General features: G+C 44.0%; 1 protein-coding gene across 2 annotated transcripts in view; it reads right to left on the bottom strand.

Moving 5' to 3' along the window:
- Nucleotides 1-3,766: 3,766 nt before the first annotated feature.
- The window catches only part of b3galt1b (UDP-Gal:betaGlcNAc beta 1,3-galactosyltransferase, polypeptide 1b), a 126,979-nt gene continuing 114,963 nt past the window's right edge, over nucleotides 3,767-15,782 (bottom strand). For both annotated transcript variants that reach the window (XM_064327452.1, XM_064327450.1), the window contains exon 4: nucleotides 3,767-6,884. In XM_064327452.1, the coding sequence (XP_064183522.1) occupies nucleotides 5,637-6,629 (993 nt within the window). In that variant the 5' untranslated portion in view covers nucleotides 6,630-6,884 and the 3' untranslated portion in view covers nucleotides 3,767-5,636. The remainder of the gene's footprint in view (nucleotides 6,885-15,782) is intronic.

Below are 15,782 nucleotides of genomic sequence, written 5' to 3'. Positions count from 1 at the left end.
TGGTGTTTTTTGTTTTCCATAGTCCATGCTAAAGTTCAAATTCGTTCAAAGTGCAGAACAGTTTTTTTAACAGCCTTAAGCAAGGTGAAGGTCAGTCTCCTGAACGCTTTCATCCGCTCCTCCCGGTGATTGACATCCCATTTCTTTGCATTGAAAGTCACGGAGGTGAAAGCAGCGATGTCGGGGGCAAGCGCAGAGAAATTCCTACTGCGGGAAAATAGCAAGGTAGGCTACGGGCATGGCCCAATTCACAGCCCTATTGTTCCACTTGATTTAAGAGCGAAATGTGCACCTGTGGAGCTAAGCATTCGAAACCGCTCTCTGAAAAGCTGTGTTTATGCTCGCGGCGTACCAGAGGGCTCAATCTGCTGTTGTAGAGGCTAAAAGCAGGGTTTGAAGGAGTCTTCCCCTCTCACCTCTTACTCTGTATGAAGCTTATCTAAAAGGGAGTGGCTGCCGCTTTAAGTTCTTGCAATATAAAGCAATGTCTTCTGAAAACTCCATGAGTTTGAACTGGGAACATAGCATCCACCCCTTCACAAGCCCTACACTTCTGCAGGGCAGTAACCTCTAAACACAAGCAGGCTTGATGAGTGAAATTTCAGTACTGATACATACAGGTGAACTGAGAAGCATATCGTTGCCATTTTAAAGCTCTGTCAAGCTTGTTGTTATAAAGACATTGTATGAACTGCATTAGCATTGGCTAGTTTGAAATGTACTATTCTGGGTTCATATCAATGAGGGAAAACATAGCTTTCATTATTCTAAGAAACACTCCTTCATAATGACAAACAGTATTAATGCACTAGTGCTGGAATCAAATTTTCCCTTGGAGCATGTTTCTTAAGAAAACAAAGAATAACCACCGGAGGGATTTCAAAGCAGAGCTCTGCCTAGGATGGCCTTGGTACGCATTCAACAATTCTGAGATGCCTTTCCAAACATTCGCTGCTGGACCTTGGCTACTGAAAAGCATGTATTGTGAGCATTTCAAAGGGCTATACATACAGCATTTATCTGAGTATATCTACTACAGGCTTACTTTTTTAGTCAAAATGCTGTGTGCACTGTGAAAATTAGTCATAGAGACCTTACAGGGAAGCAGTCTGCTTATTGTCTGAGCATTATTCAAACATACAGGAAAAGTTCTTCCAGCATATTGCCATTCTGGAACCTTCTAAGTGGCACACTAACACATGCTCTCTTATAACCGAGGACAGCCAAGGAACAATCTCAGATACTGCAAATCACTTTGGTATTTCCCCAAACCTCACAAGAATAAAAAGCCTTTGATGGACGATGAGGATAACTTATATTTACTTGTCGAAATAAATATATTTGACATAGAAGACACTCCACTGGACTAATTTGATAAGAACAGTATTCTAAGGCCCGTTTTATGTAATTGTTTTTTACACAAGCCGGAGTGTTCGTGTCAGAACTCAATATATTGTGTTCTGAACAGTTAGTGTTAACCTGAATGCAAATTGACATTCTGTTCTGTGGAACTATGAACAGTTTATTGTGTCACTTCCATTTTGTTAGTGCACCTCATTTTAAGGATTAGAGTAATCCTCTAAAAGACAACTATCTGCAACAGAGTATGAAATACATAGCCTGTGGGCACAAATGTTTGTTTTGTGATCTCCACTGGCTCAGAGAATTCAGTAGCAGACTTCTTGTAACTGATCCAGAAAAACCAATGAACTGAAAGAGTGGAAGACTGGAAAGTAACAATATGACGATTTTATAATGTGTAGAAGTACAAATATTTGTTTCATCTTAACCACCCCCGCTCAATTTTCATGTTTCAATGAAAGACTTATGTTACAAAGCATTTCAGTGAACCAGTCTCGCTCTAGGTAGTAATTCTCCACAGTAATTCTTCACCCATCAGAACCTTCAAAAGTAAGTGATTGATGCTGTACTTCATGATCAAAACAGCTATTGATTTTTGACTTATCACTTATGATTTATCACTGCAGCTGAGCGCAGATCTGAAATGAGTGCTTTCCTTCAGTCTAGTGTTACTATGCAGCAGAAGTCCAGACCAAATGACTAGCTGCTGATTATCACATATCTTATATTAACTCTTGAATGCAATATCAGCTGAAAGGATGGCCCAGTAGTTCTCTGAAGCGTCATTTGTCTTCAGATAACATCCACAAATTATCTTGTGGTATATAATTCATCTGTTACTGATTTAAATGAAAAAATGAAAATGATTGAAATAAAAAATAATATTGAAATTATTTTAGCTATGCCATTTTTACATTAGTCACAATATCAGCTTGGCGTAATTGTGTATGCTGTTTCTGATTTCATTTGGTTGACTGGACTGTCAGACGAGAACGGGCTCCCTCTCTAGAGTTTGGTTCCTCTCAAGTTTTTTTTCCAGTTTTTTTCTGTTCCACCAGGGGAGTTTTTCCTTGTTTCCATCACCCTCAGCTTGCTCTTGTGGGGGTTTAGGCCAGGGTCCACCATTGTGACAAATTGTAAAAATTGCCATACAAATAGATTCGATTTGATTAGATTAGTATTTCTGAAGTCCTGCTGCACTCACGTCTTCAAATATTCTTGAACAAAGTGGACTCATGGTACTGCTTTACAAATGATGACAATGAACTTACGAAGTCTACTCACATACAGTGTAGAATAAACTGAGTCAAGGTGCCACATTAGTCAACACAGATAAAAAAAAATATATAGAAAAGGGGAAGAAAGAGCAGAATATCAATGCTTTGGATAGACAGCCTCCAGACCTACTGAATTTGTTCACACTTCAGACAACCTACCATACGTACACTGTTGCATTTCTGACTGAACAGTACTCCTTATTGACTCTGTAATCAAACTTCCCTTTGATGCAGAGACAGCTTTCAGGAACAGGTGTGCAAGCGCGGGGTAGTTTATACTTTTCTGACCGCGGATGCTCATTAAACTGCGTATCAGAAAATGGAAAACTGACATTTCTATCCCAATTCCTGCAGTAATTAAAGAACAGTCACTTCAACACAAAAAACTCAAACATAAAAATGACAAAAGAAATATACACCAGCTGTTCAAGCTCTGAATGCTTTAAACATTTCAGACAAACGTCGGTTTTATTCTAATGCAAACTATTTTGTCGATCAAGAATGAAAGTGACCGTATGACATACTGCAGGCATCCGCACGCTGAATGTCTCCCATTCTCAGTTCTCTTTGTGACTGTGAACTATACTCAAAGACCTCTGCAACTTCATTGAAGAAAATTAACGGAGCAGAAGCACTCCTCTCCTTGTGTAATACCAGTGCAGCCAGTTCCATCAATTCAGAATGTCAAAGTGTCTCAATTTGCCACTAGCAGGTGATGGAATTTGGCAGTGTCACAACTTGGCGCATGCTGGGTAGGCTAAATGCTGCCAAGTGAGACTATTTGCCAGTGCCCGTGTTTGGCCAATCACTCAGGCGGACGTGAATGGACTTGGACATTTTAACAAAAACAGCATAATGTACAATTTCAAAACAAAAAAATTGCACAGGTTCAAGAAGTGTTCAGTGACTGTCCTGTACCCCTATACCAAAATTTAACTTTAAGGATGACATATTTAATTGGATCAAGCAGTGCTACAGTGATATTCACAGCTTGATCACAGCTTGAGTGGGTATCCGGGACTAAGGACAGATGCTGTGTGATACCAGGTTATCATTATTAAAATATCACCGTTCATAATCACTGTGAAATCCTCCATATTTTGAGACAGATCAAATTCAATTCAGAATAATACTCAAGAATGTTTATTTTTAATATAAAAAAGAAACGCTGTACAGTGTAATTATCCCATTCAGGATAGCCGGCTCTTCACCTATGCTTTACATTAAAATATCACAACAGCTTATAATACTAGAGGAATCATAAAAAAAGAATGAACATAAAAAAATAAATAAACAAAAAACAATATGCTTTAAATTAAATTGGCTCAGACAGAATGCAGCCCCTGTAACTGATCTATATCCGGTTTGAGACATAGAAAGTATAATAGTCTGCAATCATTTCAACAGCAGTGCTTAATTAAAGATTTGTACTTCACATACACAAGGTTCTCTTGGGAATGTAAATAGATACAATATGTCACCTATACAATGGTACACAGTACATATGCTCATTACCTACGTTTCCATTAGAATGTCACCGAAAATTCACCTTGGAGCACTACAGAATATTCCCTACTTGTGCATAAAACTGCCAGCAAGATTGTTGTTTCCAAAGTGTGATTTGTCAGCAAAAGGTATATCATGTAATTTCAGCGTACGCTGTGTGCTGTTTCAGTGACAGTTACTTAATAACTTTTATGTGGGAATGATAGATTTTTAATGCAGCAAAGGTGTGGGGATATGCTGTGCACATTACAGCTGTTCCCATTCGCATTAATGGACGTTTACAGCACATTTTCCAGTTTAATGAACTCCCGACACTAAAAATGCTAAAGTCCTGTGTTTTAATAAAGCCAAATAGCTCGTTTTTATATACACAATACTAATTTCTATTTGGCATGTTGCACAAAATTTTTAATCAAAATAATAAAGTCTCCTAAACTCACCCTAATGGAAATGTAGCAACAGATACATACTGAGTTCAAAAGATTAATACGCTCTGTACATACAAACAGGACTCCAGTTCCAATAGAAGCGAGTACAGCATGTCACTATCATTTACTCAAGGTAAGAAAATAATTTTGATATTGGAAAACAATGATATTACATCATAATTGCAAAGTAAGCCATTAAGGTCTGGCAATTCACTGGCCTTTAGTTCAGAAAGATGCAGTCCAGTCCCACAAATTTAAAAAAATGGATTGAAAAGATCCAAATAGCCTTCACATTAATTAAGCATCATTTGTTAGATTTACACGACTGGTTCTTTACACTAAGCAACAATGATGACCATTATTATGTAACAGCATTGTCTTAAAACATATTTTACACTACATCCAACAAAGATATACATTTTCATATTACAAGAATATGGAGTTAATTAACTGCAATTTCATTTGGCTTCAGTCTGCAGAGCGATCACATTAGTTATACTGGTGTATCTAATTAGCGCATTAAGTGCTGAGTTAATGTCACAGAGCCAGGAATTCTTTCTTTCCGAATTGGCAGGCTCTTTGGCGTAGCAGCGCCGTGAAGCAGCCTTTTGTCACTTTGACCTGGATAGTGGCATGTACTGTGCGCGACGCAGCTCTACAGCACGAACGGCTCAACTCTTTCACGGCGTGTCCCAGATTTCACGTGAAGCTCGAATCTAAATTTAACCGAGTTTTCGTAGATCTGCATAATTACAATAGCGCAAATTGGTAATGTTGAGGGAATTACGTGAATCATGTTTTGTTTTGTAATTATTTCTCAAGACTACAAAATAAGCAGTGCAACGTGATTCGAGTGGCATGTTTGTCTTTTTTTTTTTTAGAATGTGCACCTAGACAGCCAAGCGCTCTTGTGACAAAGGGCTGGATTTAAGTCTGACCGTAGATACAGTACGACAAAAACATTAGCTGTCCTCTCAGATCACATGACCCAGGTCTGTGATAAATAATGTTGCTGATGAAACAAAGAAATGGGGGGGGGACAGGGAGGGGGGAGCGCTGTTCATTAACATCTCAGGTGCTTCTTGCTGGACATGTCATTCCAGATCCTGTGCATCTCCTCGGGTGAGATCTGGTGCACGGTGATCACCCTGCGGTACCTGCAGAGGCTGTAGGCCATCTTCCAGTGATTGAAGCCACTGTTCTGGAAGGGGTGGATGCCCAGCTTGCGCAGGCAGAGCCCCACGTACACGTCCTCCAGGTGGAGCAGCCTGGTGTGGAGCGACGTCTTGTAGATGAGCTCGGCCACGTCCGCCGAGAACACGTACCCCGTGCCCGAGCAGAACGGGGGGTACTTACTGTCGGGGTACAGGTCCCGGGACATGTACCACTTACTGCGCATGTCCCGGATGGGGCCTCCGTTTATCACGTAGCCGGTGAAGTACCTCCTCCGGGGCTTGGTGGTGGGCTTCAGGAGCTTGTAGACCAGGTTGTCCATGTTGACGAAGATGTCGCTGTCGGTCTTCATGACGTACTTGGCCTTGGGACAGAAGGTGGCCACCCACCTCATGCCCATCAGGGTCTTGAGGGTGAGGTTGTGGTAGGAGTCGACAAAGTCCTCCACCACGATGTCGTGGAAGATCTGGCTCTCCTGCTCCACCATCTGGTTGAGGACGGCGTCCGTGTTCCGGCCCAGCAGGAAGAGGGTGACGATGCGGATGTCGGCGAAGGTGCTCTCGTCCCCCCACGTCTCGCGGATGGCCTGCCGGGCGTCGAACTCCTTGTGCGTGGTGCTGATCAGGATGACCAGGAACGGGCCGTCGGCCTCGCACTTCTTGGGCTCGTTGATGATGAAGTCGAACGCGTGCGGGTTCAGGGGCCGGGTGCGGATGTTGCTGAAGGTGAAGTTGCTCTTGCTCTTGGCCGCCTTCCGCGCCGGCAGCGCCAGCTGCTGCCCGACGTACGAGGACGAGGGCCGCGATATGCTCAAGTACCACAGCGCGCTTGCCCAGCACACCACCGTCAGAACATATAAGCAGGAGACCTTCGAAGGCATCATGTAGCGTTCACTCGCGTTTAGCGCATTGAATTTCGAGTGCTCTCCTTCCCATTAGCGGTGTTAATTCCAGCAAAGCAGCGCCGCGCTGCCTCCGCGTGACACTTGACATTAATTGTCAATAATGGGCCGTTTCGGGGGCAAAGTCAGGGGACTCTCTTTAGAGAAAGAGAGATCTGTTTTCTCAGTGCACGGCTGGACTGGGACATCTACAGGCTTCTCATTCTTCAGGCAGTCCTCCGCTCACTCCATTTAGCCCTGAAAAACACACAAAAAAAAAAAGAACCACATCACATAACAGCACCGACACAAATATATATTCTGTCAGTTATGTAAGCCATTATATTTCCGCAGCTTTAGGGAATCGGGCATAAACGTTGCCTGACCCAAATTAAAGAATGGAAGCTTCATACTTGGAGAGAGACACTTCTTTTTGCGCTAGAAAAGAGCATGCAGATGTGGACTGTTCATATGGAGGTTACCCTCAGCCGTTTAAAACACTAGACACTAGAGTTTTTCAGACCTAAAGCAATCGATAAGAGAACTATTTCCACTGATTTGCTAACAGGCAGGATTGGATTACAATAGGAAGTGCCACGCCAGTTGACTGCACAAGGGGAATGTGACTTTCAAACTGAACTGACAAGCGCAAGTAAAGGGAGAGAACGGGATGTAACTTTCTGAAAGTCCTTGTCAGGGCGTTCCTGTTCTTAAAATAAGTGTCGTTAGGGGTGTCTGACCTAGCGCTTAGCAACTAAGAGCTTGGGGAGAAGCACTCTCACATTTGCGAGAGAATTAGAGGCTGACACAGCAGTTCAGATCAATATTTTATCGGGGGTCTGCATATATCAGGCCATTTTGTTCAGATGTGTTCAGTCGCTGCCAGCTCAGTGTCACATCTAACAGAGGTGCACAGGGATCCTAACGGGTGGAGGTCGGGGGGGGGGGGGGGAGGGAGATAGAGGGAGCGAGCGAGAGAAAGGGACAGAAATAGAAAGAGCAAGCGCTAGTGAGCATGTCTGGCAAGCCAATAACCCAGAAACTCCCCGCCTAAATATATAATGAAATGATAGCTGATAGCGGTTAGCTGCCACTGAAGGGTCAACTAAATTGATTTAGGACTTAAGCGTGACAGAATGCATACTGTGCAGAGGAATCCTTTGTCTGTAGGAAGTCCCAGTTTAGCCAAAGGAACCGCCCGTGTTTTAACACTAGTCAGTATCAGGCTTTAAGAATCCTAGTCTCGAAATCCTTAGCTTGTATAGTGCATACTGCCCTGGAGATATATGCACAACATGTCCTAAACTTAAATGAAACAATTTATTATTGTGAGCTCTACCTCCTCAACTAAAAATGATGGAAAATAAACAATAGGTCTCAGAGGATTACTTCCTATGATTTAAAATAAATGCAATCACAGATACACGATTTTTTTCAGTTTCTCTTATTTCACGATGCCTAATTTGCTATTTTCTTTAGTGTGAGGTTCACGGACGTGCTACCTAGATTTGTCAATACAGACAGACAATTTCAGTACCCTGCATTTAGAAGCCGATGATCAATACGACAAATTAGAACTCTGGAGGCATGGCGCGTCGCAGCAGCTGGATGGCCGCTCTTGTTTTGGATCCAGGAATGTCAATTAACCCACAACATGCTACTCTGCCCCATGCATGGGATTAATATTCACCCCTCGCTTCGCTGAATCCGTGAAAGAAATCAATAAGCCCCATGACTCAGAGACATATTTCGCTGATAAGGTATACTCGGGAACACAAATGGAGAAATGAAAAATAGCGGAATAACCCTTTTCATGGTCTGCCCGTCTCAGATTTCTGATGGGTGCCGAATTTGAGCTTTCTATGCGCCGACTGTACATAAATAAACAGCAGTGTAGAATACTTGATAATATTCATATAGCCTTCCTCTACCACCTAGCACCATAATAAAAAGGTTCCCATTTAAGTGCTTTTCCATTTTATTTTCACTGTGCTATGCTGGCTGGGGAGTCACGGGCAGCTATTTGTCACCGTAGCAGCGTGCAGTCGACGACCTTGAACGGCACCTTTTTTTTTAATGACAAATCCGCAGAAATGACCACGCTCGCATTTTCTACGGACACAAAAAAAAGCGCGTGAGCGGCCGGTTCTGGATTCACAACCGGCGGCTAAATCCCGCCCGCGAGAGTACGCAGCAGCCGCTAGCAGGGAAGGCCCCCGCGGTTTGATTAACGGATTTTCCCGGTCGGACCCGCGCGTGGATCTCCCAGACCCTATGTAGGCGATACACTCAGGGGAACGCGCGGTCCTGATGTGCCGCGTCAGTCTGCGTGGAGACGCGTCTTTCCCCGCATTGCTCGCGTCCGACGCGCGATACCACGCTCCCCGTCGACGGAGCGCGAGCGTGACGCGATAAATAACAACGCTTTTCGCCTCGGACGGCGCTTCGACTCTGTGAAATTGTTACTTTGCTCTCAGCGTCCGTGTAGCGAGCCTTGGGCCCCGAGGGGAAAATTCAGGCAATTTGCAGTTAATGTTAATATCCTCAGCTGTAAGTGTGGCCGGAAGCACTCCCCTTTGTAAAATGGCGCGACTGCCCAAGTTTTTTCTCCGCGCTCTCAATGACGACGTGATCTTGAAGTGAAGGGGAACACTGGCGGTAATGAGCTTTTTTTTCCCCGAGGTGGAAACTGCAGCGTCCGAGGGAATCGCGCTGAGATGTCTGGGTGCCATTACTCCAGCCCGGGCAATTTCGGGCCTTTCCCTTTGGGTTTCTCCGAGCCTGTTCCCGTACGCACGGGTCAGGAGCACACGGGCGCGGGGCTGATGAATCGAGATACACCTGCGGCGGGGAGGGCGGCGGGGCTGCCATCACCGCCGGCGTCTTGTTATCTCGGCCCGAAGGATTATTTTCTTTCCCCACAGGAAATGACAAGATATCCCAGAAAAAAACTCATGAGAGAGAGAGAGCAAGAGACAGACAGAGGCAAACAGACACAGGCCTACGCTGACATTTTATAAAAACAGGCAATGATCTCGAAAGCCCACGAGGCCGTTTTTTTCGAACGAGGACTTCGGTCGTGGTAGAGATTAATAGTTTTGTTTGTTGCAGCGAAAGTAAACGTTCCGCACGAGGGGGGGGGGGGAACTTTTTAAGTAACTGCGCCCGTTCATGACTGAGCTGATGCGCTTTTATTAGCCTTCAAAGGCAAAGAAGAAAAGAGCAGCCCGGCGATATTTCAGGACAGCGCAGATGCTCCCGCTCCGGTCTAAAAGAGACAAACCGCGCTGTGCGCCGCACACAGACGCGGGGAAGAGGAGGCCGATGCCGCTCGTCAGCGAAGATGGATTCCTCGCGCCGCGAGGTAACTTGTGTCCGCTGGCAAAGCCCCGGGCACAAAGTCATTGGTCACACCGGTCCCTCCGCTCAGCAGCGCCAGAGAGGAAAGAGAGCTGGTTAGCACGAGGAACGGAGCTCGTTCTATGAGCAGCTTTAGCACCTCAGCCTGAGAACCCCTTCTCTCCATGATGTAGCAGCCCCCCATTTTCTCTGGTCTTCTAAACCGCTCCCTTCAGAGGCCTGCTGTGTTCTTTTAAGCGACCTATGCTCCATTCCACTCCCACCTCTGCAACACCGGCGTCAGTGCTCTCTCATAAGCATATAGCAAGCAGCCGGTTTACCAGCTCAGAAGCACAGTCATTGTGCCAGAGGGGCCTTCGCAGCCTGCGCTAGCATATTACTAGCGCTCGGCTGACCTGAGATACTACTGCGAAACGAGGCTGGCAGTGTACTGCTCTCTGACACCCTCCAGCCTTGGGCCGCTTAGACACCCTCTTTCACTCCATCTGGTTGCTTTTCAGAGACATTGTTCCACACTTTTATTTTGAAGATATAAAATCTGCAAACTGTGATGTGCCTTAGTCAAATAATCCAATAGCAAACAAAATGTGCTGGCCAAATTGTTGTTTTAAGCTCAGCGAAGGAAAAGCAGGGGTGATTTGGCACCAAGGGGCCAAGACCAGGCATCCTTGTTGAAGCTCACTTCCTGGTCTAGGTGAGAGATGCGGTTGGCTCCAGTATAGGTCCTTCTGCCACCCACTTCATTATAAGTCAATGGTACCCATGTAGTCAAAAAAGAAAGTCAATCATTTTTTCATACCAAGAAGATGTAGTCACATTGGGTATTTTTTCTTGTCTGATGTCCCTATGCCAATTTGTTAAGCTATTGTGTCATTTGGACAATATTTAAATATTTTGTGAACCATTCAGGGACAGTTTGCATCACTGCGTGGTATTTCACACGCTTAGTAAAGACCTTCACATTCCAAACCATCCTGCTCTTATCTCTGTGAAGTTGGCAAAAGCATGTACCATCTACCATCACACGTATCCCATTTCATATCGCTAGCATCATCATTCATTTTGAATTCATTATGGATAAAAGGTATACTAACTGACCCTATAAAAATCTTTCTCTGCATTTTTATCGGGAAGTCATTTTCACTATTTATCTTTTTGACCAACTAATTACTTAGCAGGGCCTACCTACTGCGACCTAACAACGCTTATTTTCTATATTAGCTAGTTCAATATGCTAATAGAGTTAGAAACTTTGACTCCAAAACCATTTGGCTAGCTAACTAATGTTAGTCTGCAAATGTAAAACCTGTCAAACATAGTCAATGGCTTGTCAGCTGTATAAGTTCTGTAAACCTCAATCTGATGAGCCTTTGTGTTTATGCCACATTTTTAAAATTTATCACAGCTTTGTAGCAGTCACATTGAAGGAACAGAAATTATACTTGATTCTTTGCCGACAAAATTTTATGTAGAGTGAATTCCAGCAGCGCTGATGTGGATTAGCCAAACAGGCTGGCGTATTTTTTATTTGAGGTCTTCAGTTCAGGTTGAGCAACATCTTAACTTTTAAAGCCTGTGGGGATTCACGAAAACCTGACATAGCAGTCATTTATCATGTTTGTTGCAATTACCTCACGTTTCCTCGTTTTGCTTGCCTTTGCTGCCTATAACCATCTGGCACCACACTTGACTGCGAGGCTATTAGGCAGTCTGACATTTTCCCATGACTCTTGAATTACGGCAGATTATAAGACGTTTTATACAAAATTTGTTTTAGATTCTGGGCAGTATCCAAATGTCTCATTTCAAACCATATTCCTTGGGTCTCAGACAATTTATTTGTAATGTATAAAGTTAAAGATAATTCTGTAAGTAGTAAGCGGTAAGGATGAGGGATAAGTAGACATCAAGGTCATGGTCATGTTTTCCACCCTGGACTGTCAATCACAATGTGCCCGGACCTGGCTGAGACTTCACTTCTTCCACTTTACCACACAGCTGCACAGAAACTGCACTTCCATGGATTCCCAACACTTTTCAAAAGCCCATGGAAAGTCAATGGGTGATGTCACAGTCGCTCTGTCCATAGTTCTTTTTTACTGTCTATGATTAGCGCACACACACACACATACACACACAATGCTGTTCTGCATCTTTTTCATAATTAAACACCCAGATTTTTGAATAAGTTATACCTCTACTTATACTCTCCAGTTAAGTTTCAAGCCAGGCCGAATCACATAGTAATAAAGATTTTTCAGCTCTGCTTTCAGCTCTACGCCATTATTCATTTTTCTTTATTTGCTTGCCACTCATATCCAGGGAGCTTTATAGAGAATTTGTTGACACAAATGTCAACTTTATTAGTTTTGTGACCTTTTCAACTCCACTTCCCTGAGTTGATGTAAATCTCAAGTATAAAAATACTTCCTTGGGAAATATTTAGTGATATTCACTAATGTGCACTGATATTCCACCCTGTACGAATGGCTGACAGAAAGAAATGTCGCAATAGTGTGAAAGGACAGCTGTAGCAGAACTTATTTATTATCTGAATTTATAGCTACGGAGCGTGTTTATTAACCAAATCACACTCTGTGGCAATGTTTCTATCATACGGCAGTATAAATGGCAGTCCAATTTATCTTGAATTGCAAAACAATTGAGCAAAAAAGGACCCCGCAGGATGGGTGTTTCTGCTTTTTCTGAGGGGAAAAGTGGTATTCGGAGAAGCAGAAGGGCAGCCAGCCCATCCCGCTGAGATGCTGGGTAGCGCGTGGAGCCCTGACTGCGCCGTTACAGACTGTCAGTTGGCGGCTTCGCGGGGCGATTCGGTTAGCGGGGCCGTCCTTCTCCCGTAACGCATGAGCGGGCGCGCCGGTCAATCGGGCGCCCGCGGCCCCGCCCGAACCAGCTGTGCGTGAACCGCTCTCCTCAAAACGCAGCGACCGCGCGCCTCGGCGGAGCGGAAACGAGGCGGCGGACGCTCGCGTGCGCACGCGCTCCCGAACACGCCGTCGCTCGCTATGAATTTAGAAAACACCGGAAAATCGGAGGTAGATATTTGCCGTGAAAGAAAATCGCACGTCATGTGAATTCACGCTCACATAAAAAAAAAGAAGCTAACTGTAACCCTAAGACACACCGGGAAATATCTTCCTGGGTTCACCGACCTTTACCGTCCAGCTGCATGCGCCTGCTGTCGGCTGCCCCAGAGAGCAGAAAGATCCGCGCGGGTCACCCGCTTAAGCCCTTTCTCCACCGAACACGCGCACGCCACAGATGTGCTTCGGTTTCAGAAACACCGGGCTTGACTCCGCACAGGAGTAACGTCGAGCGCTTTGAAGGCAAAGCATTATATGGGGAACGGGATCGCCATATCAAACGGTCCTTCTTCAGCAGAGTCCCCCCCGCCCCCGTAGCAGAGTTAGCGAGCGCTCCCAGAAGCATACAGTCCCAGTACGCGCGCACGGAGTCAGGGTTGAACAGGAGGGAAAACAACGGCGGTCTGATTTATGGGAGCGGCAGCCTGAGGTGGGTCTCACTCCGGCAGATGAAGTGCTGGCGAGGGGGGAGGCGAGCGACAGCTCCCCGATACCGTCTTTCGCCATCTGCGGCACGCGCACAAGCACAGGAAGGGTATAACCGCCCATCTGCGGCACGCGCACAAGCACAGGAAGGGTATAACCGCCCATCTCCAAACGCGTTAACCTCCTGAAATTAAAGCGTCAGATTGCTGCCGGAAAATATCGGACCCGGGCACACCTGCAGCAGCAAAGGGCTTCGGCCACACGGAGCCGACGCCGAGAAGATACTGACAACGCACAAAGGAACTCCTGCGGTGACTCGACCCCGTTTTCATACCTAGGGATTTAGGGCATTCCTTATCATTTCACTGCTGAACATGATCGGCTAGAGAAAGTATGAAAGTGTGCATATTTCAGGGGAGGTACGATGCTGAATAGGAAAATAATTTATTTTGTCCTGTCATAATTTTTTCTTCCAGAGTAACATACACATACATACATGTATGACATGATTTTTTGGCAAATCAGGTACTGTACTGTATTCTTAAATACATGCTAATTTGCACATTATGCCAATGACTTTCTTGGCACAGTGGATGTTGTCCAACATTTTTACATAAATATTTAAAAAACAATATAGACATGTCAATAAAATGCATTTTCACCTGTTTTTACAACTATAATACCACATAACTTAGAAAAGACAAAAGATATAACAAAAGCTTATGCACATAATCCGCTATTTTATGAAGCTGTAATATAATGATACTGTTGTGCTTGGTGTAGATGGGGGAGATGTTAAATAATCAGCTAAAATAACTTTATGATTATTATGTATTATCATTTTGCACATTTTGTGTGTAGTAATAGAAGCAAACTATCACAGTATTTCAAAATTGACATATGGAACCAAAAACCCCAAATTCACCCATGGCAACTGGCCTTAAACTGTGTTTGATAAACACAGCAGAAATAATATTGGGATTTTAAGTTGATTATATTACTTGATTATATTTTGTATATTGGTGCAATTTTGTCATGAGAGATGTATGTAACAAACAAGTGGATGTTTGGAAGACCAGTGCAGCATTGTGCATCAGGGTCATTGTTGCAGTAGATGCAATCTCTGGCATTCTGTCGTCAATAAAACAATACCTTTCATGACTTCATACTCTTATGAATGAATAATAAAAAAGAATTCTTATGTGAGATGACAGATCTTTTCTTTCTCTTCAAAATCCAACTGTAGCAATCTGTTGACTGACCAATATTATTGTTTGAGAATAGCTTCTTTTTTTCAGCGTTGGAAAGAAAGCATGACAGAATGCCAGGCTTCCAGGAAATACATCAAAACCACAGTTATCTCCTGCCTCTAGCCAGACCGAGGCTGATGGTATCTGCAGATTAAACGGTTGGGCTTCCCTCTGATATCCGGATGATTCATGCTGGCTGTTCCTACAAACCACATTCGGGGTGTGAAAAGTTCTCATTGGCTGCAGATGAACCACATGCTGGATGTTTAAAAATCCTCATTGGCTGATTCAATTAGTTTTGCCTTCAGCCTCCATCTAATAGACTCTTCATCTCATCTCTTAAACGCCCAAAGCAGATGGGGAAAAAAGCTCAAGGCACCTCCATTGCAGTGCATGAAATGTCCTATATGCATACCCATGCTTGCATGTCCAGACATTGATGGTGTATTAAAAGCTGGAATTGAAATGATTTTCCGATAGTGTTAACAGCACGAAAATGTTGTGAGGCATGGAAGTGCCCTGGACGTTATGAAGAAGTGTACGCCCTTCCCCTGCCTGGAGTACCAGTGCTAAGAAGGTCTGGGGACCAAAACAAGTGTTGCACCTGACACAAGAAGGGAGGAAAAAAAAACTGGGAAAGAGATTGTCTGACGACATTATTACTGGAACTTTTCTTCAAAGCTTTGGGAGCACAGATTTACCTCACCCCCTGCTGTCAATGTTTCATTTCATTTCAAATTATTACAAGTCATATAAACATGCCCATGAAATTAATATAGATTCTAATGACATCACTGCATTTGCAAGTGTCACTCACCCCTCAGCAAAGAACTTTACTGGTGCCTCTACTGCCTATTAAAATCCTTCATTGTTTATTTATAGTCAAAAATACTGAGTCATAAACAATCATTTCCTTTTCAATCAAATGTGTTTCATTCAGCTCTTGCAATGCTTTGAGCAGCCTATTCAGGGCTGAAATAGGTTCCCTGTCTCAAACGTTGCGGAAGGGACGTTGA

The sequence above is a fragment of the Anguilla rostrata genome, chromosome 3 (genome assembly GCF_018555375.3).
Source record: "Anguilla rostrata isolate EN2019 chromosome 3, ASM1855537v3, whole genome shotgun sequence".
Taxonomy (NCBI): Eukaryota; Metazoa; Chordata; class Actinopteri; order Anguilliformes; family Anguillidae; genus Anguilla; species Anguilla rostrata.
The sequence above is the reverse complement of the archived record's forward strand: the minus strand, read 5'-3'. Positions and strand labels throughout refer to the sequence as shown.